Source organism: Eurosta solidaginis, chromosome 3 (assembly GCF_040869045.1).
Source record: "Eurosta solidaginis isolate ZX-2024a chromosome 3, ASM4086904v1, whole genome shotgun sequence".
Taxonomy (NCBI): domain Eukaryota; kingdom Metazoa; phylum Arthropoda; class Insecta; order Diptera; family Tephritidae; genus Eurosta; species Eurosta solidaginis.
In genome coordinates this window covers 108,694,379-108,720,239 of record NC_090321.1, presented here as the reverse complement: position 1 = coordinate 108,720,239, position 25,861 = coordinate 108,694,379, and the positions used below count along the sequence as shown (strand labels likewise).

The 25,861-nt window shown below is 40.3% G+C and overlaps 1 protein-coding gene across 3 annotated transcripts in view; it reads left to right on the top strand.

Moving 5' to 3' along the window:
- Window positions 1–25,861, top strand: part of mr (anaphase promoting complex subunit morula) — a 724,830-nt gene that overhangs the window by 465,058 nt on the left and 233,911 nt on the right. For all 3 annotated transcript variants that reach the window (XM_067772925.1, XM_067772924.1, XM_067772926.1), the window contains one exon: window positions 11,907–12,154. In XM_067772925.1, coding sequence (XP_067629026.1) covers window positions 11,907–12,154 — 248 coding nt within the window. The remainder of the gene's footprint in view (window positions 1–11,906; window positions 12,155–25,861) is intronic.

Sequence of the window (25,861 nt, the reverse complement as noted above, 5' to 3'; positions counted from 1 at the left end):
GTGGGCCTTCGTTCTATAGGTTTTCGCCTTTTCGAGATATCGCCATAAAGGTGGACCAGGGGTGACTTTAGAATATGTTTGTACGATATGGGTATCAAATGAAAGGTGTTAATGAGTATTTTAAAAGGGCGTGGGGCTTAGTTCTATAGGTGGACGCCTTTTCGAGATATCGCCATAAAGGTGGACCAGGGGTGACTCTAGAATGAGTTTGTACGATATGGGTATCAAATTAAAGGTATTAATGAGAGTTTTAAAAGGGATTGGTGGTAGTTGTATATGTGAAGGCGTTTTCCAGATATCGATCAAAATGTGGACCAGGGTGACCCAAAACATCATCTGTTGGATATTGCTAATTTATTTATATATGTAATACCTGCCAAGATTTTAAGGGTTTTTTATTTCGCCCTGCAGAACTTTTTCATTTTCTTCTACTTAATATGGTAGGTGTCACAACCATTTTATAAAGTTTTTTCTAAAGTTATATTTCGCGTCAATAAAACAATCCAATTACCTTACCATGTTTCATCCCTTTTTTCGTATTTGGTATAGAATTATTGCATTTTTTTCATTTTTCGTAATTTTCGATATCGAAAAAGTGGGCGTGATCATAGTCGGATTTCGTTCATTTTTCATACCAAGATAAAGTGAGTTCAAGTAAGCACGTGAACTAAGTTCATTAAAGATATGTCTATTTTTGCTCAAGTTATCGTGTTAACGGCCATGCGGAAGGACAGACGGACGACTGTGTATAAAAACTGGGCGTGGCATCAACCGATTTCGACCATTTTCACAGAAAACAGTTAACGTCATAAAATCTATGCCCCTACCAAATTTCAAAAGGATTGGTTAATTTTTGTTCGACTTATGGCGTTAAAAGTATCCTAGACAAATTAAATGAAAAAGGGCGGAGTCACGCCCATTTTGAAATTTTCTTTTGTTTTTGTATTTTGTTGCACCATATCATTACTGGAGTTGAATGTTGACATAATTTACTTATATACTGTATAGATATTAAATTTTTTGTTAAAATTTTACTTCAAAAAAATTTTTTTTTTAAAGTGGGCGTGGTCCTTCTCCGATTTTGCCAATTTTTATTAAGCGTACATATAGTAATAGGAGTAACGTCCCTGCTAAATTACAGCTTGCAAAAGTTTTAAATTACCTTCTTTTAAAAGTGGGCGGTGCCACGCCCATTGTCCAAAATTTTACTAATTTTCTATTCTGCGTCATAAGTTCAACTCATGTACCAAGTTTCGTCGCTTTATCTATCTTTTGTAATGAATTATCGCACTTTTTCGGTTTTTCGAAATTTTCGATATCGAAAAAGTGGGCGTGGTTATAGTCCGATATAGTTCATTTTAAATAGCGATCTGAGTGCTCAGGAACCTACATACCAAATTTCATCAAGATAACTCAAAATTTACTCAAGTTATCGTGTTAACGGGCGGACGGACGGACGGACATGGCTCAATCAAATTTTTTTTCGGTCCTGATTATTTTGATATATGGAAGTCTATATCTATCTCGATTCCTTTATATATGTACAACCAACCGTTATCCAATCAAACTTAATATACTCTGTGAGCTCTGCTCAACTGAGTATAAAAACTGAACCTAACGGACAACTCACCCGTATATATAAAAACTATAGGTTACCACAAACTCACCAGCATGAAATACAGAAACAATTACAGGGAATGATTGACAGCGATATAAAAGAACCATCAGTCAGCCCGTATAACTCTCATTATTGTTAGTACCCAAGAAAAGCGAAAATGATACAAAGAAATGGCAGAAATGACAGAAAACTAAATGACAAATTGGTAAACGACAAGTTCCCATTAACACGATTAGAGGACATACTAGATGTTCTAGACAGAACAAAGTTCATTTCACCAAATACTGCTACAAAATGACTCAAGACCTCCAACGGTATTTTCGACCCAAGACGGTCACTACCAATTCAAACGTCTACCATTTGGATTGAAAATATCCTCAAACAGTTTCCAAAGAATGTTAACAATAGCATTGAGCGGTCTAAAATCTGAAGGTTTTCTTTACGTAGACGACATAATTGTTTTCGGATGCTCCCTAAAACACCACAACAGAAATTTGTTAAAAGTATTTGACAGATTAAGCTCCTACAATCTCAAACTAAACCCAGCAAATGCCATTTCCTTAAGAAGTAATTTATTTAGGCCACTTAATAACGGACAAAGGTATAAAAACCGACCCAGCCAAATGCGAAGTAATGCGAAATTACCCCAAACCGACAAATCCAGACGAGACTAGAAGGTTCATTGCATTTTGCAATTTTTACAGACGTTTTATCCCGGACTTCGCAAAAATCGTCAAATGCCTCAACTCACTATTGAAAAAAGGAAAACCCTTTATTTGGTCAGAAGAATGCGAAAAGGCGTTTAATAGCCTAAAAGAAAAACTAATTAACCCACCCATCTTACAGTACCCAGACTTTGACGGACCCTTTATACTCCGATTTTGCACTAGGAGCAATACTGTCACAAGGAGAAATTGGTCATGATTTACCAATATCATACGCAAGCAAATCATTGCAAAAGCATGACATAAACAAACCCATTATAGAAAAGGAGTTATTAGCCATTCATTGGGGAATGAATTGCTTTAGAACATACCTCTATGGCAGAAAATTTATTGTGGTGATTGACCACAGACCACTAGTATCACTATTTGCACATAGAAATCCATCATCAAAAATGATAAGAATCCGTATAAATTTGTCAGATTATGATTTCGAAATTGTATAAAAACAAGGTAAAATAAACACCAATGCAGACGCACTATCACGCATCAAGATAGATAGTGACGTACTTAAATCAATGATCCCTACTAGTAGAAATGAGAAAGGAGACAAGGAGCAAGGCAGCAAATTTAAAAGAAAAGAAAGAAATGGAAAATGAAAACGAAAGGAAAGATAAAGAAATAGCGCAAGAAGATAAAGATACCGGTAAACGCATTAAGGAAAACATATCTCATACGAAGTCTTATGAACTTCACATTTGGGAATGTACATCTTTTAATGACGTAAAAAAAATGAAGAAATTGAAATTTATTATTGGGAAAAAGTGATATCACAATTGAATTAATTAATAATGATAATAGCGATGACCCTTTGAATCTAGATGCAATGTTGGAGAAACTGCATGGTTTACTGAGGAATTCACATGTAAAAGAGCTAGCCCTTTGTGAAAAAGATTATATATATAAAAATATCGATATGAATGTATTCAAGAGGAAGTACGATGATTTAGAAATAGACAAACGCGCGCCAATTATAATACTTATATACAAAGCTCCAAGGGAAATAAATGGCATGATACTAAAATACAAACTAATAGGCGGCCACCGTGGTGTGATGGTAGCGTGCTCCGCCTACCACACCGTATGCCCTGGGTTCGCACCCCGGGCAAAGCAACATCAAAATTTTAGAAATAAGGTTTTAAAATTAGAAGAAAATTTTTCTAAGCGGGGTCGCCCCTCGGCAGTGTTTGGCAAGCGCTCCGGGTGTATTTCTGCCATGAAAAGCTCTCAGTGAAAACTCATCTGCCTTGCAGATGCCGTTCGGAGTCGGCATAAAACATGTAGGTATGCGACGACACCACACCAAGGGCCCATCGATCCACGGAACGCATGCAGGCGATGCGGGGAAAGCGGACACTACGCACATGGGTGTCGAAACGAAAGAAGAGATTTCTGCTGGCAGTGTGGCCGAGTAGGTATACTAACGCGTGACTGCTGTCGTGGCAGCAGGGAAACGGGCAGAGACCCCATTGGTATCGATGGGTGGCATCTCAACAAACCAACATCGTACTCAGTAAGTACATTTAGGCAGACCCAAGGGCGAATCTTGGCTGCAGTAACCCTGGATGGAGAAGAAGTCATGGCGTCAGTAGATACGGGGGCGGCACGAAGTTTCATCAGCGAGAAGACAGCGGCGAAAATAGACGCACGGAAGCTCAAGAAGATACAGACACGAGTGGTGATTGGCGATGGCATTGCAGCATGGATAGCGGAGGCAGTGGACGCAGAGGTAAAACTGGGGGATCAAGTGCATCAGAGTGAGTTGTTGGTTCTGCCTGGGTTAGTCGACAGCGTGGTGATCGGGACAGATTATCTGGCAAAGGCTAAATTTGAGCTGAGGTGTGGCAACGAAACAATGACGTTAAGAGCAGAAGAGAGAGCGCAGGAGATGGTGACGTGTACAACCATGATGAAGGACGAAGGTAGCGCAAGTATCGAGAAAGACGTGAGGAGTGACGTTGCGGTGAGTACGTTTCTAAAGCGTGAATTACAGATTTTCGAAGAGATGACAGGAGTATCCAACATTGCCACGCATAATATAGTGATGCGAGATGACCGTCCAACCAAACAGTGGTATTTCCCTAAGAACCCAAAGATGCAGGAGATCATAAACAAGGAGGTAGACGAGCTAATAGAGAGGGGTTGCATCGAACCATCTCAGCCCACACAGTGCACCAATAGTTCTAGCCCGGAAGAAGAACAGCAAATGGAGACTCTGCGTTGACTATCGGCAGCTCAACGCTCGCTCAGTGCCAGATGCGTACCCACTCCCAAGAATACAGCATATCTTAGATAGGCTACGTAGCGCGCGTTTTATCAGCAGTCTGGACCTCAAAAATGGTTATTGGCAAATCCCGATGGAAGAAGATAGCAAGCAGTATACAGCATTCACCGTGCCCGGCCGAGGGTTGTATCAATGGAAAGTGATGCCGTTCGGTCTACATTCCGCTCCGGCTACGTTTCAGCGAGCACTCGTCCGTGTTCTTGGCCCAGAGGTGGAACCAAATGCGTTTCTTACCTGGATGATATCATCATCACCAGCACAACCTTGGAGGAGCACATAAAGCACCTAGGAGAAGTATTTCGGCGGCTACGGAGAGCAAATCTGAAGATCAACCCAGAAATAGTGAATTTTTTAAGAAAAGTTTGAAATATCTAGGCCACGTCGTCAGCGAGGAAGGAATACACACGTATCCCGACAAAGTTGCGGCTATCAAGGAGCTGACACCACCACACAACATACGAGAGTTAAGGCGATTTCTGGGAATAGTTTCTTGGTACCGGAGGTTCGTACCCGACTTTTCGCAAGTCGCGCACACACTGACGTCAATGTTGAAGAAGGGAAGTAGGTGGAAATGGTCCGAAGAACAACAGGTGGCATTCGAAGCGTTGAAGAATGCGCTAATACAAGCACCGGCACTAGCTTGCCCAGATTTCACGAAAAGGTTTTGATTACAGACGGACGCGAGCGACTATGGTCTCGAAGCAGTTCTCACACAGGGGTTGGATGACGAAGAGCGAGTAATAGCGTATGCTAGCTGCCGGCTGAATAAAGCCGAGATGAACTACTCACCAACTAAGAAGGAAAGTTTAGCAATCGTGTGGGCAATAAGGAAAATCAGACCGTATTTAGAAGGGTACAATTTCACGGTTATCACCGATCACCTGGCTTTGAAATGGTTGAACGCGATCGAAAGTCCGTCAGGCCGGATCGCTAGATGGGCGCTCGAATTACAGCAGTATTCGTTCGACGTGCAGTATAGGAAGGGCAAGATGAACGTGGTCGCAGATGCACTGTCGAAGCAGATACTGGAGGAACAGCTGGGTAGCCCTACGACACATGGAGAAAGTTTGAGTTGCAAGTGGTACACGTCAAAGATGGCTGAAGTAAGGAGGACACCAGAGAAGTTTCCCGAATACGTCGAAGAGGAAGGAAGACTATACAGACGAATTGGAAGTCAAAGGGATGGTGAGGATGCGGTACCGTGGAAGTTATGCGTGCCGAAATCGGAGAGGCGAAGTGTGCTTAACGAGATTCACGACACACCAAGCGCAGGGCACATGGGGATACGGAAATCCATCGCGCGTGCAATGATGCGGTATTACTGGCCTGGGATGTTCAGGGACGCACGGAAGTACGTGCAACAATGCCACGCATGCCAAGTCTACAAACCCAGCCAGCAAAAAGCTGCAGGTAAGATGCTCACGCAGATTTCAGATGAACCTTTTGCTAGCGTTTGTGCAGATTTTGTTGGACCACTCCATCGTTCGAAGCATGGTAATACGATGGCATTAGTTTTCGTGGATAAATTCTCGAAATGGGTAGAGATCATAGCAATACGGAAGGCGACGACGGAGAATGTGATCAGAGGTATGAGGGAGAGGATTTTGGCCCGATTTGGCGCGCCAAAAATTCTAATCACGGACAATGGAGCACAGTTCACAAGCAGGAATTTCAAGAAGTTTTTACAAGAAGCTGGCATAAAGCACCAGCTAACGACACCGTACACACCGCAAGAGAACCCGACGGAGAGAGCGAATCGTAACATCAAGAGGATGATAGCACAATTCACTGGGAAGGAGCATAAGACATGGGATGAGTTGTTGACAGAGATGACACTAGCACTGAATACGAACGTATGCGAGTCAACAGGCTACAGTCCAGCATTCGTGGTACAGGGTAGGGAACCGAGGATCCCCAACGCCCTCTACGATGAGCAAACACTTGGCACAGGCGAGGAGAAGGTGGCGCTCAGCGAAAAGATGGCGAAAATGCGAGAGGTATATCAGATGGCACGTCGTAGACAACAGCAAGCATCAGCGGAGCAGGCAAGGCATTATAATTTACGTAGGAGACAATGGCAACCGGCGGTGGGCGACTTGGTACTAGTAAAAGAGCATCAGCTGTCCAAGGCAGTGGACAATTTCGCAGCAAAGTTAGCACCAAGATACAGTGGGCCTCATCGTGTAACGAACTTCGTATCGCCCGTAATCGTCGAGCTAGACAAGGTGCATAACGGCAAAAAGAGAACGGCACACATAAGCGAGCTAAAAGCATACCATCAAGCGACAGTCAAAGAAGAAGCAAGTCCAGAAACAGAAAGAAGAATACGTTCACCCCGCGAACGTGGTAAGTCAAAAGCGCCCGCCAAGCCCCGAATGGGGGCTTCACCGAAGTTCCCATCGGGGAACAAACGAGACGACCGACGACGATAGCAACAACACAACACGCACCATCATCAGCATCGTGTAGTAGAACCTCGTACCAACATTACACCGAGATATCCACCGAGGAACACACAGAGCAACTGGCCGTAGTAAGAGCAACGCCACGCGCGCCAACATCGCAAACAGTCCAGGTCACGGAAGAAGATCAGACGGATTACAGCACGGTAGCGACGTGTGGTTCACTAGCACTCGCCAATTCAGGTGCAAATGATTTCGGAATCGAACGCGCAGACATAATCAACAACCAACAGGTGGTAGATGAAGAACGGAGTGGGTGGCACACAGCACGAGCGCAAGCCCCAACCCTAGACAACGGGATCCTGACGGCGGTGAACTACGCCAACCACATAGCCAGTCAATGCTATAACCTGTTGACCGAATTCTGCATAACATTTCATTTTAGAACAAGACCCAGATCGCGAGAGATTACCCTATAAATAACGTAAGCATTGACCGCTACGAGAAATTGAATTTTACAATGGTGACAGTAAGTCGCATTACGGCAGGTGAGGAGAGAGCGTGAGGACCCAAATCCACTAGCTTTGGGGCCCACACACCCAAAACCACATTTTTCAAATTTTACAATATCCAAATTTACCGACATATTTTTTTTTTGAAAATACCCCAATGTACATATACGTATAAGTTTGAATTTACATTCGTATATTGGTACATCATCATTCCGCAGCAGCAGGACCACACAGGCAGCGAAAACCAAAGCACATAAAGAGATTAAAATATCCGACAACAACAAGACACCGTATACAGAAAATCACGATGAGCGCTGCCGGGAATAATACCGTTAGACGATCCGCGAGGACTCCTATAAAAAGGAAGCACAACGCCGAAAATAGATTAAAAGTTTCTAAACATGAATAAAAGCGACAACGCAAGTTATACCACCGAGAGTGCTAAGGATGGTTCACTCCGTACCCGAATCCGGCGGGACCTAAGCCAGCACACCAAGCAAGCACGGAACCCCGGACAAAGTGGAGGATCTTGGAGGCGGTAATGAGACCACCAACGAACGACAATGACGGCGACGAAATATTTAGCCGTTTGACGAACGAGGTCAACGGCAGCCTCAACGACAGCGAGTGACGGCATGTCGACGACAAAAGGCGATACCAGCGTAAAGCCCGCCGACGACGGCAATACAGGCGAAGGTGAGGATGTGCTCACAGAAATCGAGAGTTGGCTCGAAAAGGCATCAGCGGAGGCGACCGAGACATGGGCCAACCGAACCGGAGTCCAACCCCTCCCCGAGGAATTAGCGAGAGACATCAGGGAGCACGTACAGGTAGTACGGACGAAGCGGCGGAAGAGGACGTTCCACCGGAACATAGACGGTCACACGTACCGAGTGAGAATCACTAGGACCGGCCTGGTAACGGTAACTCTGCTTACGGCAGGTGAGGGGAGAGTGTGAGGACCCAAATCCACCGGCTTTGGAGCCCACACATTCGAACCTACAAATATTTATCAAAACTTATTAAAACATGTATAAATCCTACTTGAATTACAATGAATTTATACATATACATGTAAAACATACATTATATAAATTAAATTTACACATACAAAATAATCATTTTTGAATCACCCTAATATACATATAAACATTCACGATAACATCTAACTTCTTCGTTTAAATAATTGTCTCTGCCCGCATACGGTAAATATTTTGGTTGAACATTATAATTTCAACAGATAACCCATAACCGGCTGCAATTTTAAATAATGCTGCGAATACAGCAATGCAATAAGCAACACACATAAGCACCCATTGCAAGAACACCAAAACGTACAAACATGCGTATACCAAGCCATTGCGACCAAGCACAGCAGGCATTGAAGCGAATCGTCAGGGAGGACATCGCACAAAGAGGAAACGGAAAAAATGCAATGTACTAGGAAGACGTCACGTTAGCATACCAACAACACAGCGTGGGTACTAGACACAAGTTACCTACGAAGGGCAACCAACTCGTCGACAACAACAAGACCCAATAAGCAGGCAGCAGAGGGAAATCAAAAGTAACTATGCTAGCTAATTGGAGATGCGTACCAACGAACTCACATGTTAGGGGGGGCAGTACAAGAGGAATTTTTACATACGCAATTTAGAGATAAATACTTATAATGCGATATATGGGTAGAATAACACAGTTAAATGTAAGATACCTTAAGTAAATACATATAATAAGTAAAATTTATTGTTGCAGGATAACTGTCCACCTGCGCGTGGACAAGTATAAAAGGGCGACAAATTTCGCGAATTTAGACAGTAGCCAGCTAGGTATAGTAGCCTTCTAACGCCTTGTTTAGCGGTGAATGGGACTCCTGGGATTTTTCCATCTCACGAGTTCTTTATTTTAGCACTTTGGGGGTTTTTCCAACCCCATCGTTAGAGGGATTGTGGTGGTTTTTCCACCTCCGCAACCTTCAGGAAGAGCAGGGTATTCTTAAGCTATATACTCGGTTGGGGTTTTACCAACTCCACCGACTGGGAGGAAGTGGTGGTTCTCCACCTCCGCTTTCTTTACGAGTAGTCTGAGATTTTTGGTTTAAGCGTAGTCCCGGTGGGGGTTTTCCCAACCCCATCGGCGTAGAACCGACGGTGGTTTCCCACCTCCGTCGCCATAGCTTTAAGGGTAGTTTGGATATTTTGGAATAAAGAGTTTATAACGTTTTTTTTTAACAACAAACGGGATCTTTCTCTTTAAAAGGAGACGATAGGGATTCCTCTCTATTCCCACAGGGATCCTGGACGGACTGAGCATACCCCGGCGCAAGGAAAAGTCCGTCACAGTAGGTTAATGAAACTGCGACGCAAGCAAAATTTTGAAGACACGCTGCGCTGCCAAATAAAATCTACTCACTAATACTGACTCAGCGAACTGAGCCATGCACTTGGCCATGTGGAAAGTGCTTGGGCAAATAGAAAAAAGTTAGGAGTTATGGAAAGTATTTTCGGTGACCAAATAGTTGTATAAATAGAAGTAAGTTTGAAAAAATAAAACAGAATGATCACGACAGGGAAAAAAAAATGTCACATGTTTTTACTTCCACCTATGCAAGCTTTCGGCAACCTCACGGCTGCCTATTGAACGGCAGATCTCTCCCTGCCTTATAAAGAAGAGATACTTATTTAACAAATCCTACCACAGGACCACCACACTAGAGTGGGGTTGTAATTCTGACACAAACAGCGGAAGGGCTCATTTAATTCAAAATTTGTTTTATAATGTTTTAGGTAAAGAGGTTTAAAATGACTTGAAGGCCGGAAACGGACATTAAAGTTTACTTCGCTCAACAGGAATGAAATAGAGACGAATCCATTTAGTAATTTAATCATAAATACAATTCCAAGCATTTCAGGTACTGAACATCACTTAAACTCTCAATGACCCGTTGGCGCTTTATTTTGCAAAAATTAAAAGTCAAATGGTTAATAATAATAATAAAAATATTCGTTATTCAGTGAGCGATTTTCATCAAAAACTCGCAAATGGACCAATAAAAATGGCAAATAATTGTCCAAAAACATTGTGGGTTAATATATAATATATATGTAAATAATTAACTGAGGATTGCACTGCGACCATTGATCTATTGTGCCCGGGTAGGGCGGTTACATTCCTTTGAAAATGTTTCGTTAAAATTCTTTATTTTTATGGACACCCTCTTTTTATAGATTTATCTTAAACCACAAAAGTAATTTAATCATAAATACAATTCCAATCGTTTCCCTACGACTAGCAAGTGTGGGAAGATTAATACGTTTCTGGCGATTAGTATAAGGTGGTAGATTATACGTAGAATCCCAATGAAAATATCTTAAGAAGAAAAGTAAGAATTGTTTTTGGATTAATTCTAGCCGATCAATATGAACCTGTTAGCTCGGGTTCAAAGTTATTGCACCATATTCTAATATCGGCCTAACTAAGGTTGAAAAAAGAGCTTTAGTAACGTACGGGCCGCTAAATTCTTTAGACCATCGCTTTACAAACGCCAGAACACCTCTAGCCTTGTTGATAGTTGCAGTAATATGAAGGTTGAAGTTAATTTTACTGTTCATACTAACCCCAAGGTCTATTAAACTGTATACCTGTTCGAGATTATAATTGTTAAGAATGTAGGTAGCTGCCTGAAGTAATTTACGAGAAAAGCACATGAATCTGCATTTTTTAGATTAAGTGGCATATAGTTTATAAAGCACCAAGTGAGCAATGTGCCCAGATCAGATTGTAGAAAAAACCTTCCCTCGCTTGACGCATAGGATAAAAAAAATTTTACAGCGTCCATAAAAATTTTTGAAAATTTATTGTTGTAGAAATATTGTTTATAAACAGCAAGAACAGAATTGGGTCAAAATGACTGCCCTGAGGAGCCCCGGAAGTTAAATCAATGACATCGGACAAAGCATTTTAAAAGATCACTCTTTGAATTCTGTCAAGAAGATAAGACGATATCCATTGCGTGAGACCTGGTTGAAAGCCCAGCATATCCAGTTTATGAATAAGTAGTGAGTGACATAGTTTGTTGTCAAACGCTTTACTAAAATCTGTGTATATAACGTCCGTAGGCATGTATTCTAATAATGATCGAACTTCCTGATTTTCAAAATCTTCAGAACATATTTTTCATCTATTATGCTCTTATTTTAAAAATGGATTAAAAAAAAAAACGATTGGGAGAGTGGAGATAAATCCTGGACTCGAAGGGTTAAACGATAAAATATATAAATAATTTACAAAAATAGTAATAAAGATAACATTTTCTGATTGGCTTTTTCAGTTTTTTGATTAATCAAATTATTTTCAATTGGCCTCTAGATGAATGGGCTTTGGAGGATCTCAGCCAAATCACAAAAGTCCCGTCTACCATTTTACGAAGAAGAATTGGATTTTGGATAACTCATGGTATAGTTGGTGAAACAAGACCTGGAATATTTAAACTTCTAGAGGACGATGGGAAAAAATCACAGTTTGATCCCAAGCACCTGAATCAAGTTTTGGTTGGGGATGAGGATATTGAATCAGCTATGGCTTCTGCAAGCGATCAACGAGAAGAAGAGCTACAGGTTTGTATTTCTGGCGATTTATACTCATCTGTACTTGTACACAGTATTTTATAACTTTATCGCATAGCTGTGCTATGTAACGGTAAAAAGGAATCGAAATAGATGTAGGCTTCTTAGATCGGTGGTTTGTAACGGTGTAAAGGAATCGAGATAGAATTCCTTAGGTCAAAATGATCAGATCTAAACTTTTTTAATTGAGCCGTGTCCGTTCATCCGCTAAGATACGGTACTCATTTCAAGTATTGGTACTCAGATATCGGGTATCCAAACATATCGAATTAATAATATTTGATCCGCAAAGTATTGGTATTAAATTTAAATAGATAAACCAGTTAAATGATGCAGTTAAATAGTTCGACCTCGAAATAGCCAGATGTCAGGGTCCAATTGAATTTACTGGGATTTACTCTCAAAGTTTGTTGTATGCATCGCAAAGCTTTTCATGGAGATGAACGGCTTTCCAACGACTGCTGAAGGATAACCATGTTATTTAAAAAAAAATGTGAAGGTGATACTTTCCTGTCCCAGGATTTGATCATGGTTATTCTGTTTAGTAGACAAGCACTTTACCTGTTTTTTAATATAAATCTAAATTATACATTTGTCAAAAAGTGCAGCCAATTCAGCCACTGAACATCACTTAAACTCTCAATGTCCCGCTGGCGCTTCAATAAGCTTTATTTTGCAAAAATTAAAAGTCAAATGGTTAATAATAATAATAAAAATATTCGTTATTCAGTAAGCGATTTTCATCAAAAACTCGCAAATGGACCAATAAAAATGGCAAATAATTGTCCAAAAACATTGTGGGTAGGGTGGTTAATATATAATATATATTGTAACGAATTTATTTTAACGAATTTATTTGCAAATCCTCTTATTTGCCCTTTTGCTAGGTTCGTATCGCTAAACTGTTGAATAAATAACTCCAATATTGAATAATGGAAAAATGGCCTTTATTAAAATACTTCACAATAACACTCAAACTGTCCAACGAATAGCTTAATAACCAAACTGATAGCTTAAAGGAAACTGACTTTCAAAATAATACTGCTATTGCTCGCTAGATATCGTCTTAGTCGTAACTGATTGACAACTCAAATCAAACTGAATTACCGCCTCTACATCTGTCGCCTTTTATACTCTCTTGGTTTGCTCGTTCGCATCTTCTAGAATCTATTAGCATTGTCCATGAGCTCTCAAACTTCTCAGCTATAACTAAAATTGCACAATTTTATACATCTTCTAGGCGCTTCCAGAATCTACTAGTCCAGTAGCTCTCAACTTCTCAGCTGTAACTACAATTTCACAATTTTATAGTTTTTCTCATTGCATACTTATAGGAGTATCTCAGATATATGCATGTGTTAGTGCATTGACTCTCCGCTGCTCGTATACGTACATGGTACATATATGTAGACGCAGTTATTGTTTCGTTTATGTAGATACATAATGATTGAATTATTGATGTGCATTCACGTCACTGGTTAGCATCGGCTTAGAGAGGCAGCACACTTTAATTTTGCTAATATTCGTAACACTGCCCTCCACCTAAGTCTGATCGTCCCGATTAGACAAATCTCTCAATTTAACCGCTGCTAGCCTCTCCAAATGAACCACTTTCATTTTGGTTCGTGGTTTGCCAATGGTTTGTATGCGGTACACTAGATCGTTAATCCGCTTTACAACTTTGTATGGGCCTTCCCAGTTACACTGCAATTTCGGGGACAAACCTTTTTTTCGTTGTGGGTTGTATAGCAGCAGAAAATCTTCCTGAAACCCTTCCGAATTAATTGCTTTATCGTACCTCGCTTTCATCTTGTCACTCATAATCTTTGCTCGTTGCCTTACCAGATCGTGTATCTCTCTCAGCTCTTCTTCCAAGACACCAGTGGATTTCTTGACATTCCTCTCCGCATCGGCAGCTATCCCATACTTCAAATCAGCTGGCAGTCGAAGGTCATTGCCAAAAATTACCTTTGCGGGAGTTTGGCCCGTTGTGTCATGTACTGCCGATCGGTAGGCCATCAAGAATAATGATATGTGTGTATCCCAGTCCTTATGATACTTGTCTACTACTTTCCTTAAATGCTCCTCCAATGTTCTATTGAAGCGTTCCACTATACCAACGGACTGAGGATGCAATGCAGTTGTCCGTGTTTTTCGAATGCCCAACTTCTTGCACATTTCTTGGAGCACAGTTGATTCAAAATTCCTGCCTTGGTCAGAATGTAACTCCATTGGTACACCATACCTTGCAACCCATTCGTTTTTAACCACTTCTGCTACTGTTTCTGCTTCTTGGTTTGGGATTGGGTATACCTCTGGTCATTTACTGAAATAATCCATAACCACCAGTACGTATTTGTTTTCGCGGTTGCTAGTAGGAAATGGACCTGCGACATCCATGGCGATCCTTTCAAATGGTGCACCTGAAATATACTGCTTCATCTGGCCATGACTTCGGGTTTTGGGCCCTTTCGCTCTGTTGCATACCTCGCAGTTGGCAATCCACTCGGTGACCGACTGACGGCAACCAACCCAATAGAATCTCTGCTTAATTTTCTCGAGTGTCTTCGTGATTCCAAGATCACCTCCACTTGGACCATTGTGCAGCTCGCTGAGCACGTCAGGAATCCTCTTCTTGGGAACAACTAACAGTTTCTTCTTGCATTGACCATCCTCACTCTCCCATACTCGATGCAAGCAACCGGATATCAATTCTAAACTGTTCCACTGTGCCCAATATGACTTCGCAATGGGACTCTCTGCTGACATCTCCTCTCTGCTTGGTCTTTCGTTTCGTTCGAGCCCTTGCATAACATGTGACAGATCTGTATCTTCTAGCTGACAGTTTCTTAGTTGTTCCTTGTCCCATTCATCCGTACACGTTAAAGTCATTAGCCGGACATCTATAATGTCTTCTTTAGCCTCGGCCTTTGAGCAGTGCTTGCAGTCCAGACTACATGGTCTTCGTGACATTGCATCAGCATTTCCATGGGTACTACCTTTTCGATGCTCAATGGAAAATTCAAAGCTTTGTAGTCGCTCGATCCACCGTGCCAATTGTCCTTCCGGATTACGGAACTGCAGAAGCCATTTCAACGCTGCGTGATCTGTCCTGACACGGAATCGCTGGCCGTAGAGGTATTTGTGAAAATGTTTAATGCACTCTACCAATGCCAACAGCTCTCTCCGTGTAACGCAATAGTTCCTCTCTGGTTTTCCAATTGAACGGCTGTAATATGCAACTACCTTCTCTTGTCCATCGACCAGTGGTGATAAAACGCCTCCTATATCATTGTGGCCCAAATAATTTACTTCCTTTTTAAACAGCGTACACTTTTTGGGACTTAACTTCAGACCAGCGCCAGCTATTCTCTGGAAAACTTCCTCCAAGTTTTTAAGATGTTCCTCAAAACTCTTGCCCAATACGATGATGTCGTCCAGGTACACCAAGCATGTTTTCCAATGTAGTCCTTTCAGTACCTGGTCCATGAGTCTCTCAAAAGTAGCTGGTGCATTACAAAGTCCAAAAGGCATCACTGTAAATTGCCAAAGACCATCACCGACACTGAAGGCTGTTTTCTCTTTATCTTCCTCCTTCACCTCAACTTGCCAGTAGCCGCTTTTCAAGTCCAGTGTGGAAAACCATTTCGTACCAGATAGCGAGTCCAGAGTGTCGTTAATTCTTGGCAACGGGTAGCTATCCTTTTTCGTAACGTCATTCAACTTCCGGTAGTCCACGCAAAACCTCATTTTTCCATCCTTCTTCTTTACAAGTACTACCGGTGAGCTCCATGGACTAGCTGATGGTTCGATGACACCGCTGTCACTTATTTCTTGTATGATTTGACTCACAACTTCCCGCTTCGCCAGTGGAAAACTACGTGGAGCTTGACGGATCGGCCTCGCATCTCCAGTGTCAATTTGATGTTTCACAACATTGGTGCGGCCTGGTTTGGAACCATCCTGGTCAAATATGTTCGCGTATTTTATGAGCAGTTGTTTTGCCTTACTCTGATAGGCTTCCTCTAGCCCATGCGTCCATGCCGTGATATCATTTGAAAGATCAGTATTACTAGATGAAACGTGTTCCTGGAGCTGTTCACAGTTAATAATTACTTCAGCCTCTTGGCATCTTCCCAAAATAGCTCCTTTGGTCAAATTGAATGGTGACTTGAACTCATTAAGTACTCTTACCGGAATACGTCCATCTTGTTTTGTCATAGCCAGGGTTTTTCCTACAAGTATGTTCAGTGCTGCCACCGTGGTGTGATGGTAGCGTGCTCCGCCTATCACACCGTATGCCCTGGGTTCAACTCCCGGGCAAAGCAACATCAAAATTTTAGAAATAAGATTTTTCAATTAGAAGAAAATTTTTCTAAGCGGGGTCGTCCCTCGGCAGTGTCTGGCAAGCGCTCCGATTGTATTTCTGCCATGAAAAGCTCTCAGTGAAAACTCATCTGCCTTGCAGATGCCGTTCGGAGTCGGCATAAAACATGTAGGTCCCGTCCGGCCAATTTGTAGGGAAAAATCAAGAGGAGCACGACGCAAATTGGAAGAGAAGCTCGGCCTTAGATCTCTTCGGAGGTTATCGCGCCTTACATTTATTTTTTTTATTTATGTTCAGTGCTGATTTATTTGCTGCTTCGACAACCCACAATTTGTTTGTCCCACAATCTCCATCAACCTTTGCCCAGATGACTGCTTCTGAGTTTGGTGGTATTTGCTGACTCTCTTCCACCAGCACTCGTTTACTGCTGTAGCCTCTCTCGTAGCCGAAATTAAGTGGCACATCCATGTTCTTATATCGCACCGTCTTGCTTTGCATATCGATTTTGATGCCTTGGTTGATTAAGAAGTCCACTCCAATTATGATTTCATCAACAATACCTGCCACTATAAAATTGCGTACTACCATGACGTTCCCAATTGCGACTTCACATTCTACTTCTTCAATTACCTGGGTGTCCTCTCCCGTGGCTGTACGTAATCTTGCTCCAAGCAATGGTCTTATCTTTTGGTTGACTAAATCCGCTCGAATGATGGAATGAGATGCACCCGTATCTACAGTCAGTAAACATTCCTTTCCGTCCACATGTCCTCCAACAGTAACATTGCTCGATCTTCTTCCAATTTGCGAGATAGAGATTATGGGGCATTCAATTTAGGGAGCCAGCTGTCGCCCCTTGCGGCTGACTCGCTTTAGTTTAACGATTGAGTGGACTTGGAGATTTGCTCATCTCCTTCAGCTCTGTTTTTACGGCCATCCACATTGTTGGAGCTATTGACCCCGGTGCTGCAATGTCGTGCAATATGACCTGGGTTGCCGCACTTGAAACATTTAATAACTCTGGCATTTTTCTGTTGTGATCCCTTCAGTGCTTCCAAAATTGTGTCTACCCAATCTGGTCTTTCCACTTCCACACGATGACCTTTGTATGCTGGTTTACTCAATAGTGAGGCCTTTTCCTGAGTCAATGCTTGTGATACCGTTTCAGCAAATGTCAGCTTTGGGTTTGCGTATGTAGCTCGCTTCGTTTCCACGTCCCGTATGCCATTTATAAAACTTTGGATTTTTACCCTCTCGGTGTATTCCATAGGTGAGTCCGCATTTGCGAGATGAGCCAACCTTTCAACATCCGAGGCAAACTCCTGCAAAGTCTCATTCGCTCTTTGGTGACGGTTTTGCAACTCAATTTGGAATATCTGTTTCCTATGCTCGCTTCCATAACGTCTCTCGACAGCTGCCATCAATGCTTCATAGTTGTTCCGCTCTCCTTCGGGAATCGTCTGTAGGATTTCGGCTGCTGGCCATTTCAATGCCACGAACAGAGCTGCAACTTTATCTTCAGCATTCCAGTTGTTCGCTGCCGACGTCTTCTCAAATTGGAGCTTAAATACCTGGAATGGAACAGAACCATCAAACGTTGGGGATTTTACCTTCAGAGTAGACGTTGAAGTGATTGGACGGTTCAATTGTAACTCCTGAATCCGATCTTTCAAAGCATCTATCTCGGCCTCCATTTTATCTTGTCTACCACTGATACCCTTCTTGAAACTGCGTTAGTTTCTCTTCCATACGCGATTCTAGTTGTGCAGAGATCTGCGATGACACCTGTGCTGAAATTTGTGTCGACATTTCTGATATACGTGCCTCTTGTGCTTCAATTTTAGATGTTATTTCTGACGACATTTCTGAGATACGTGTCTCCTGTGATTCAATCTTCGCTGTTATACGGTTCTCCTGTGATTCTAGTTGTTTTTCCATCTTGGATGTTATATCTGTCTTTTGTCCTTCGAGCTGTGTTGACATATCGGTTGATATTTGTGACGACATTTGCTTCAGCACTGCTAGTATCGCGTTAGTGTCTACACTCGCCAATGGATTCGGAATCTCTATCTTCTCTTCCAATTTAGTCGCTGGCTCTTCCACATCGGGATAAAATACATACTCGTCCACATCAATTCCTTCCAACTCCATTACCTCTCGTAGCCGTGCTTGAAGTTCGATCTTATTGCCGGTTGTATTCAATCCACGGCTCTCCAACTCCTTCTTCAGTTGCTGGATCTTCAATTCACCGAACTTTGCCATGTCCTTGTAGTCCTCTGGAATTTATTCAACAATTCCTCTTCTGACACCAATTGTAACGAATTTATTTGCAAATCCTCTTATTTGCCCTTTTGCTAGGTTCGTATCGCTAAACTGTTGAATAAATAACTCCAATATTGAATAATGGAAAAATGGCCTTTATTAAAATACTTCACAATAACACTCAAACTGTGCAACGAATAGCTTAATAACCAAACTGATAGCTTAAAGGAAACTGACTTTCAAAATAATACTGCTATTGCTCACTAGATATCGTCTTAGTCGTAACTGCTTGACAACTCAAATCAAACTGAATTACCGCCTCTACATCTGTCGCCTTTTATACTCTTTTGGTTTCCTCGTTCGCATCTTCTAGAATCTATTAGCATTGTCCATGAGCTCTCAAACTTCTCAGCTATAACTAAAATTGCACAATTTTATACATCTTCTAGGCGCTTCCAGAATCTACTAGTCCAGTAGCTCTCAAACTTCTCAGCTGTAACTACAATTTCTCAATTTTATAGTTTTTCTCATTGCATACTTATAGGAGTATCTCAGATATATGCATGTGTTAGTGCATTGACTCTCCGCTGCTCGTATACGTACATGGTACATATATGTAGAGGCAGTTATTGTTTCGTTTATGTAGATACATAATGATTGAATTATTGATGTGCATTCACGTCACTGCTTAGCATCGGCTTAGAGACGGCAGCACTCCTTAATTTTACTAATATTCGTAACAATATGTAAATAAACAATTGAGGATTGCACTGCGACCATTGATCTATTGTGCCCGGGTAGAGTGGTTACATGCCTTTGAAAATGTTTCGTTAAAATTCTTTATTTTTATGGACACCCTCTTTTTATAGATTTATCTTAAACCACAAAAGTTAATGATCGGAAATTTTGTACACACATAAAATAACAAAAAATAAGGGTAAAAATATTTTTAAAAATTAAGCTCGCAATAAATTTTCTTAAACAATTGCATTTCTTTATGCGTTCTTCACGATAAAAAATTAAATGAACTTATATAGAATAATTAGAAAAATTGTTAACTTTAATAATCAGAAAATGGAATTTTGTACTTTTCTCCGCTACAGAAATATTAAATTTGTTTGTAGGTCACACACTCTGTATGAAGGAGTTTCTTTGCTCGTATTTGCAGACAATTATAGTTTTGCAATTGGTAGTATTATACTGAACTGATAACCAAAAAAATTTCTTTTTATCGACTACAAGTTTTTACATTGCACGAATACGCGTCATGTTGTAAGAATCAATGAAATAAAGACATTGATATTCATTGAACGCTTATATCACCTATTTGTCTTATTTTATGGCCACAAAAGCTCAACCCAGCAAACCAAACGTAAATCGACCATGCAGAAAATATGGGAGACAGTCACACAAAGTAAATGTTTAACTCATTTCGTGTTCCATTGTGGTTCATTTTGTTTCAATGCAGTAATTTTTGCGCTACTATACATTTCTACGACATACTTATGTATGTATCTTACAAATATATTAGCCGATGTGACGTTTAAATTTAATTTTCCACTTGCTTGTCACAAGAAACAAATCCCGAAGAAGAAATTTATGCACTTTTTCGTTAAATGGATTACAGCATTCATATGGACGGACTATGATTTTAATATTGAAGCCAAAAAAAGACTGGTAACAAATTTTTTGAAATGTGTCAATCTGTGGTAACCAGCGAGCGCATTTTGTGACAAAAAATTAAATATCCCCGAAACGAAAAAAAATTATTTTTACAGTTTATAAAAGGCTGTGGTTTTTTCAATAATTCTGCAGTCGTGGTGTGGTGGTAGCGTGCTTCGTCTACCACACTGAAAATCCGATCTGGTAGCTGATAATACTGAAACCCATAGATCAATTGTCTATTTAGTCCAGTTACCAGCTAAAGTCCTTCACTTTTTCTAAATTATGGAAACCAACATTGACGTGGTCACCAACATGAGATTCCGATGGTTCCTTTTATGATGACTCTTTACATAACGTAAGCCTTATACTAGATGGCCTAGTGAATTGCAAAGGCTGAACAAACCCGTAATAGAACTTATTCGGCCAAATTTTCTTCATGCTCCAAATTCTTGAGAGCATCCGCCATCTTGCTCAATGTAATAGTAGATAGCCCGAAAACGAGCTCCTTGAAAACTGGTATATTGCTCCGGTGGAAGCTTCCCCTGAATTGGGATAAAAAAAAAAGCTATAAAAAACTTGATTTACCGGCTAATATATAAGCCTTAGCTATTTCTAGGAAAATATTGCTGTCGTGCTTTCTTTTGGGCTGACAAAGTCCTCTCTACTAGCATTGTAGACCAGAAGCTATGAAGCAAAGAAAACAGAAATATCTACTCTAAATTCCATTTAAATTACAACTTTTAATGCCAAAGAAAAAACATATTTATTGATCACAATAATTATCAATTGTAATATCTACTGGGGCGGGCATACAAATAAGCGTAGTTTAGGCGTCGGATTCATGCTGGGAGAGACTTTTCGCCAAGTACAAAATATATTAAAAATTCAATGTAATACATCACTTGTTCATTTTGTATAACGGTTTTCTTGACTATATATGTATGCTAACGATTACTAAAAAGAATCCAGTCGATTCTGCTTCCACCAAGATACGAATTTCACCGATTAATTAAGGTTTTACCGTTGCATACTTGGGATTCATATGAAGGCACAAAAAAGCAGTATCAAATTCTGCCGTCCGTAGCAAAGACGCAGTAAAGTGAAATCAGAGAGATATGAAGAGCTGACCAGAGCTCGCAGAGTACATTAATTTTGTTCGCATAACGGTACCCCGTAACGGCATAAACTAATTGAGATAGATATAGACTTCTATATATCAAAATGATCTGGGCGAAAAAAGAAAATCATTTAACCATGTCCGTCCGTCCGACCGTCCGTCTGTCCGTGAACACGATAACTTGAGTAAATTTTGAGGTACCTTAATGAAATTTGGTATGTAAGTTCCTGGGCACTCTCAGATCGCTATTTAAAATGAACGAAGTCGGACTATAACCACGCCCACTTTTCGATATCGAAAAATTCGAAAACCCGAAGAAGTGCGATAATTCATTACCGAAGATGGATAAAGCGATGAAACTTGGTAGGTGGGTTGACCTTATGACGCAGAATACAAAATAAATAAAATTTTGGTCAATGGGCGTGGCACCGCCCACTTTTAAAAGAAGGTAATTTAAAACTTTTGCAAGCTGTAATTTGGCAGCTGAGTATGTTATGTTCGGTTACACCCGAACTTAGCCTTTCTTACTTTTTTAAATTAAATAAATAATTTTATTTGGTTTATTAACAATTGTTTTTGTTTTATCGGCCTATTGATAAATGATTCAAGGTTCGATTCGATCTCAAGGCCAGAACAATAATTTTTTTCTAATGATAATTATTGGTCAAAACAAAGTAATTGACAATAAACAAGTCCAGCATTATCAGTGATTTGCAACAGATGGCGCAATACTGAATAAATATAGCTGGTAAAAAGGAATACAAATAGGAATTTGCCAGTCAAACAAACCACCGCTGTATAGCTAAATGGTTAGCGCAGCGTGCCTAAAGCGTACTGATGATGAAGGCTTAGCACCCTTCGAAATGGATCTATCGTCGCAGCTATGGCAGGTTGTCTGAAAAAATTTTCTACTTACTATTCCAAAAGCAGAATACAATTTTTCAAATTCAGAAAAATTAAAAAATAACAATAATTATCATTAGAAAAAAATCATTGTTCTGGCCTTGAGCTCGAATCGAACCTTGAATCATTTATCAATAGGCCGATAAAAATAAAAACAATTGTTAATAAACCATGAGCACTTGGGAAGGTCAAAACAAAGTAATTGACAATAAAAAAAATCCAGCGTTATCAGTGATTTGCAACAGATGGCACAACACTGAATAAATATAGCTGGTAAAAAGGAATAGAAGTAGGAATTTGCCAGTCAAACAAACCACCGCTGTATACCTAAATGGTTAGCGCAGCGTGCCTAAAGCGTACTGATGATGAAGGCTTAGCACCCTTCGAAATGGATCTATATGTGCAGCTATGGCAGGTTGTCTGAAAAAATTTTCTACTTACTATTCCAAAAACAAAATACAATTTTTCAAATTTAGAAAAATTAAAAAACAACAATAATTATCATTAGAAAAAAATTATTGTTCTGGCCTTGAGTTCCAATCGAACCTTGAATATTTTTATTTGGTACACACAAAAATTAATGAATATGGCCTATTTAATGACTTTACGGGGAGCCATTATAATGTGCTTCTGGTAAATAATTATTTTCGGAGCCCGAAATTAGACGCAAACTGTCTTCTTATAAATCTAAAAGCAGTAAAATGAAACAGCTTTTTAATTATTTTTTTTTTCATAGAAGAGTTTGACTTACACTGCTTTTATTCTTTGGAATCATTCTTGAATTCATTATACTCAGCGTGCTTTGCACACGGACATATTAACTTTGATTGGATAACGGTTGGTTGTAGAGGTATAAAGAAATGTAGATAGATATAGACTTCCATATATCAAAATCGGCAGTATCGAAACAAAATTTGATTGAGCCATGTTCGTCCGTCCGTCCGTCTGTCCGTTAACACGATAACTTGATTGAATTTCGGCAGAGAGATTATCTTTACTATAAGGAATGCTTTGAAGAAAAATTAACGAAATCGGTTAAGGACCACGCCCACTTTTATATAAAAGATTTTTAAAAGGGTCATGGACGAATAAAATACGCTATATCTTTGCAAAATGGAGCTTTATAACAATGGCATTTCATTTCCCAAGTGGATTTATAACTATAAATAGGAAAAACTTCAAATTTAAAAAAAATGGGCGTGGCACCGCCCCTTTTATGACTAAGCTATATTCTATGTTTCGGGAGCCACAACTCCAAGAAAATTAACGGACCTTAATAAAATTGGGTACACAAATTTTCCCTATAGCAAGAAATATTTCTACGCTAATTTTTATATAAAACATTTTTAAAAGGGTCGTAGACGAAAATAATTAGATATATCTAGCGAAAAAGAACTTTGTATCAATAGAATTTTACTTTCTAAATTGAATTATAACATTAAATTGAAAAACACTTAAATTTGAAAAAATGGGTGTGGCACCGCCCCTTTTTTGTCTAAGCAATTTTCAATGTTTCGGGAGCCATAGCTCGAAAAAAAATTTACATATCGTAACAAAATTGGGTACACATATTTTCCTTATAGCAGAAAATATTTCTAGAAAAATGGACGGGAACAGTTAAAGACCATGGCAACTTAGATATAAAACAAGTTTAAAAGGTTTAAAAGCGTCGTAGACTAGAATAATAACCTATAACTTAGCAAAAAATTGTTTTGAATCAATGATATTTCACTTATCAAGTTTTATTGTAAGAGGAAATGGGGAGACATTTTTTTTTAAACGGGCGGTGCCACGTGTTATGTAGAAAAGTAATTTATCTGAAATGAAATGTGCAATTGAAGCTCACGCTGAGTATATAATGTTCGGTTACACCCGAACTTAGACATCTTTGCTTGTTCTGAAATTTTATTATAATGTTATTTTAATGTTAAATTATAATATTTCGGTGCAGTGCAATAACGCACACGGGCGTTATTTCTTTTTTTTTTTTTGGGAACTATCACCCGGGGGCTTTATTTCTTTTTCAAAACGGAAATAATGCCCATCAGAAAAAGGCAATAATGCCCGCCGGCGTTATTTCTCTTTGTAAAAGAAATTAACACCCAAAGTTGGTAATACCGAGCGCGGGTGTTATTTCTTTTTCAAAAAGAAAATAACACTCGCCTACAAAAAGAAATAACGCCCGCCTTTTTAAAGGAAATAACGCCTTTTTCCATATGACAATTTATAACTTACTATAAACATTTCCATACTGACATTGGAATAAAGTGGAAACAAGAACCACGGCCACCGTGGTGTGATGGTAGCGTGCTCCGCCTATCACACCGTATGCCCTGGGTTCAACTCCCGGGCAAAGCAACATCAAAATTTTAGAAATAAGATTTTTCAATTAGAAGAAAATTTTTCTAAGCGGGGTCGGCCCCTCGGCAGTGTCTGGCAAGCGCTCCGATTGTATTTCTGCCATGAAAAGCTCTCAGTGAAAACTCATCTGCCTTGCAGATGCCGTTCGGAGTCGGCATAAAACATGTAGGTCCCGTCCGGCCAATTTGTAGGGACAAATCAAGAGGAGCACGACGCAAATTGCAAGAGAAGCTCGGCCTTAGATCTCTTCGGAGGTTATCGCGCCTTACATTTTTTATTTAATACAAAATAAAAAATTTTAAAATATAAAAAAGGTAGAATAAAACAAAATAAAATCAATTTACAAAAAATTTAAGAAAATGAAAAAAAAAAACAAATAAATTTCAAATAAAATAAAAAATAAAATAAAGTAAAATGTAAGAGGCGGAGATAGCGGCTTTGAAATAAGTGAAATACGTAAAGATATCGATGGTAAAGACAGCGGCTAAACCGCTTTTCAAAGGAGCACCAAGGTGCTCCGATCGCCGGTGTTAAAAGCCCCTTCCAATGCGACAATAGCACAAGCAACGGCCAAGGACACTCCACGGCGAAGGCAAGGGGGACACCCCAGACGAAAGTTAGGGCAAACAACAGGAAAGTAGATGCCACCTCATCTACCCCTGGACAGCAAGATGATAGCAACGATGGGCGCTTCCCAAGGCAGCCGGTTCTATGTACCGGAGCGACTCGGGATTTTTCCCGAACAAGGTCTGTCATTTCAGTGTAACCCCATTTAATTTGTTGCGTCGCTCCCACAAATTGTCATCCTCCCAGCAGATCCTTGCAGCGGAAATGCGCCATATTCTCCTGCTCCGGGAAGGAATCGAACCCAATCCGTGACCTGTACATGACCCCGGTTGGTTTTGCTGCGTTTGCCGAAAAAAAATATTTTTAGGACGGTCACACTTTTGTCAGTGTGCCACGTGCAAGGGATGGTTGCATCGGACAGGATGTTCTGGCCTGGACCCCAACACCCGACGTCCTCGGAACTTTTATAAATTGTTTGCGGCTGCTTGCTGTTTAC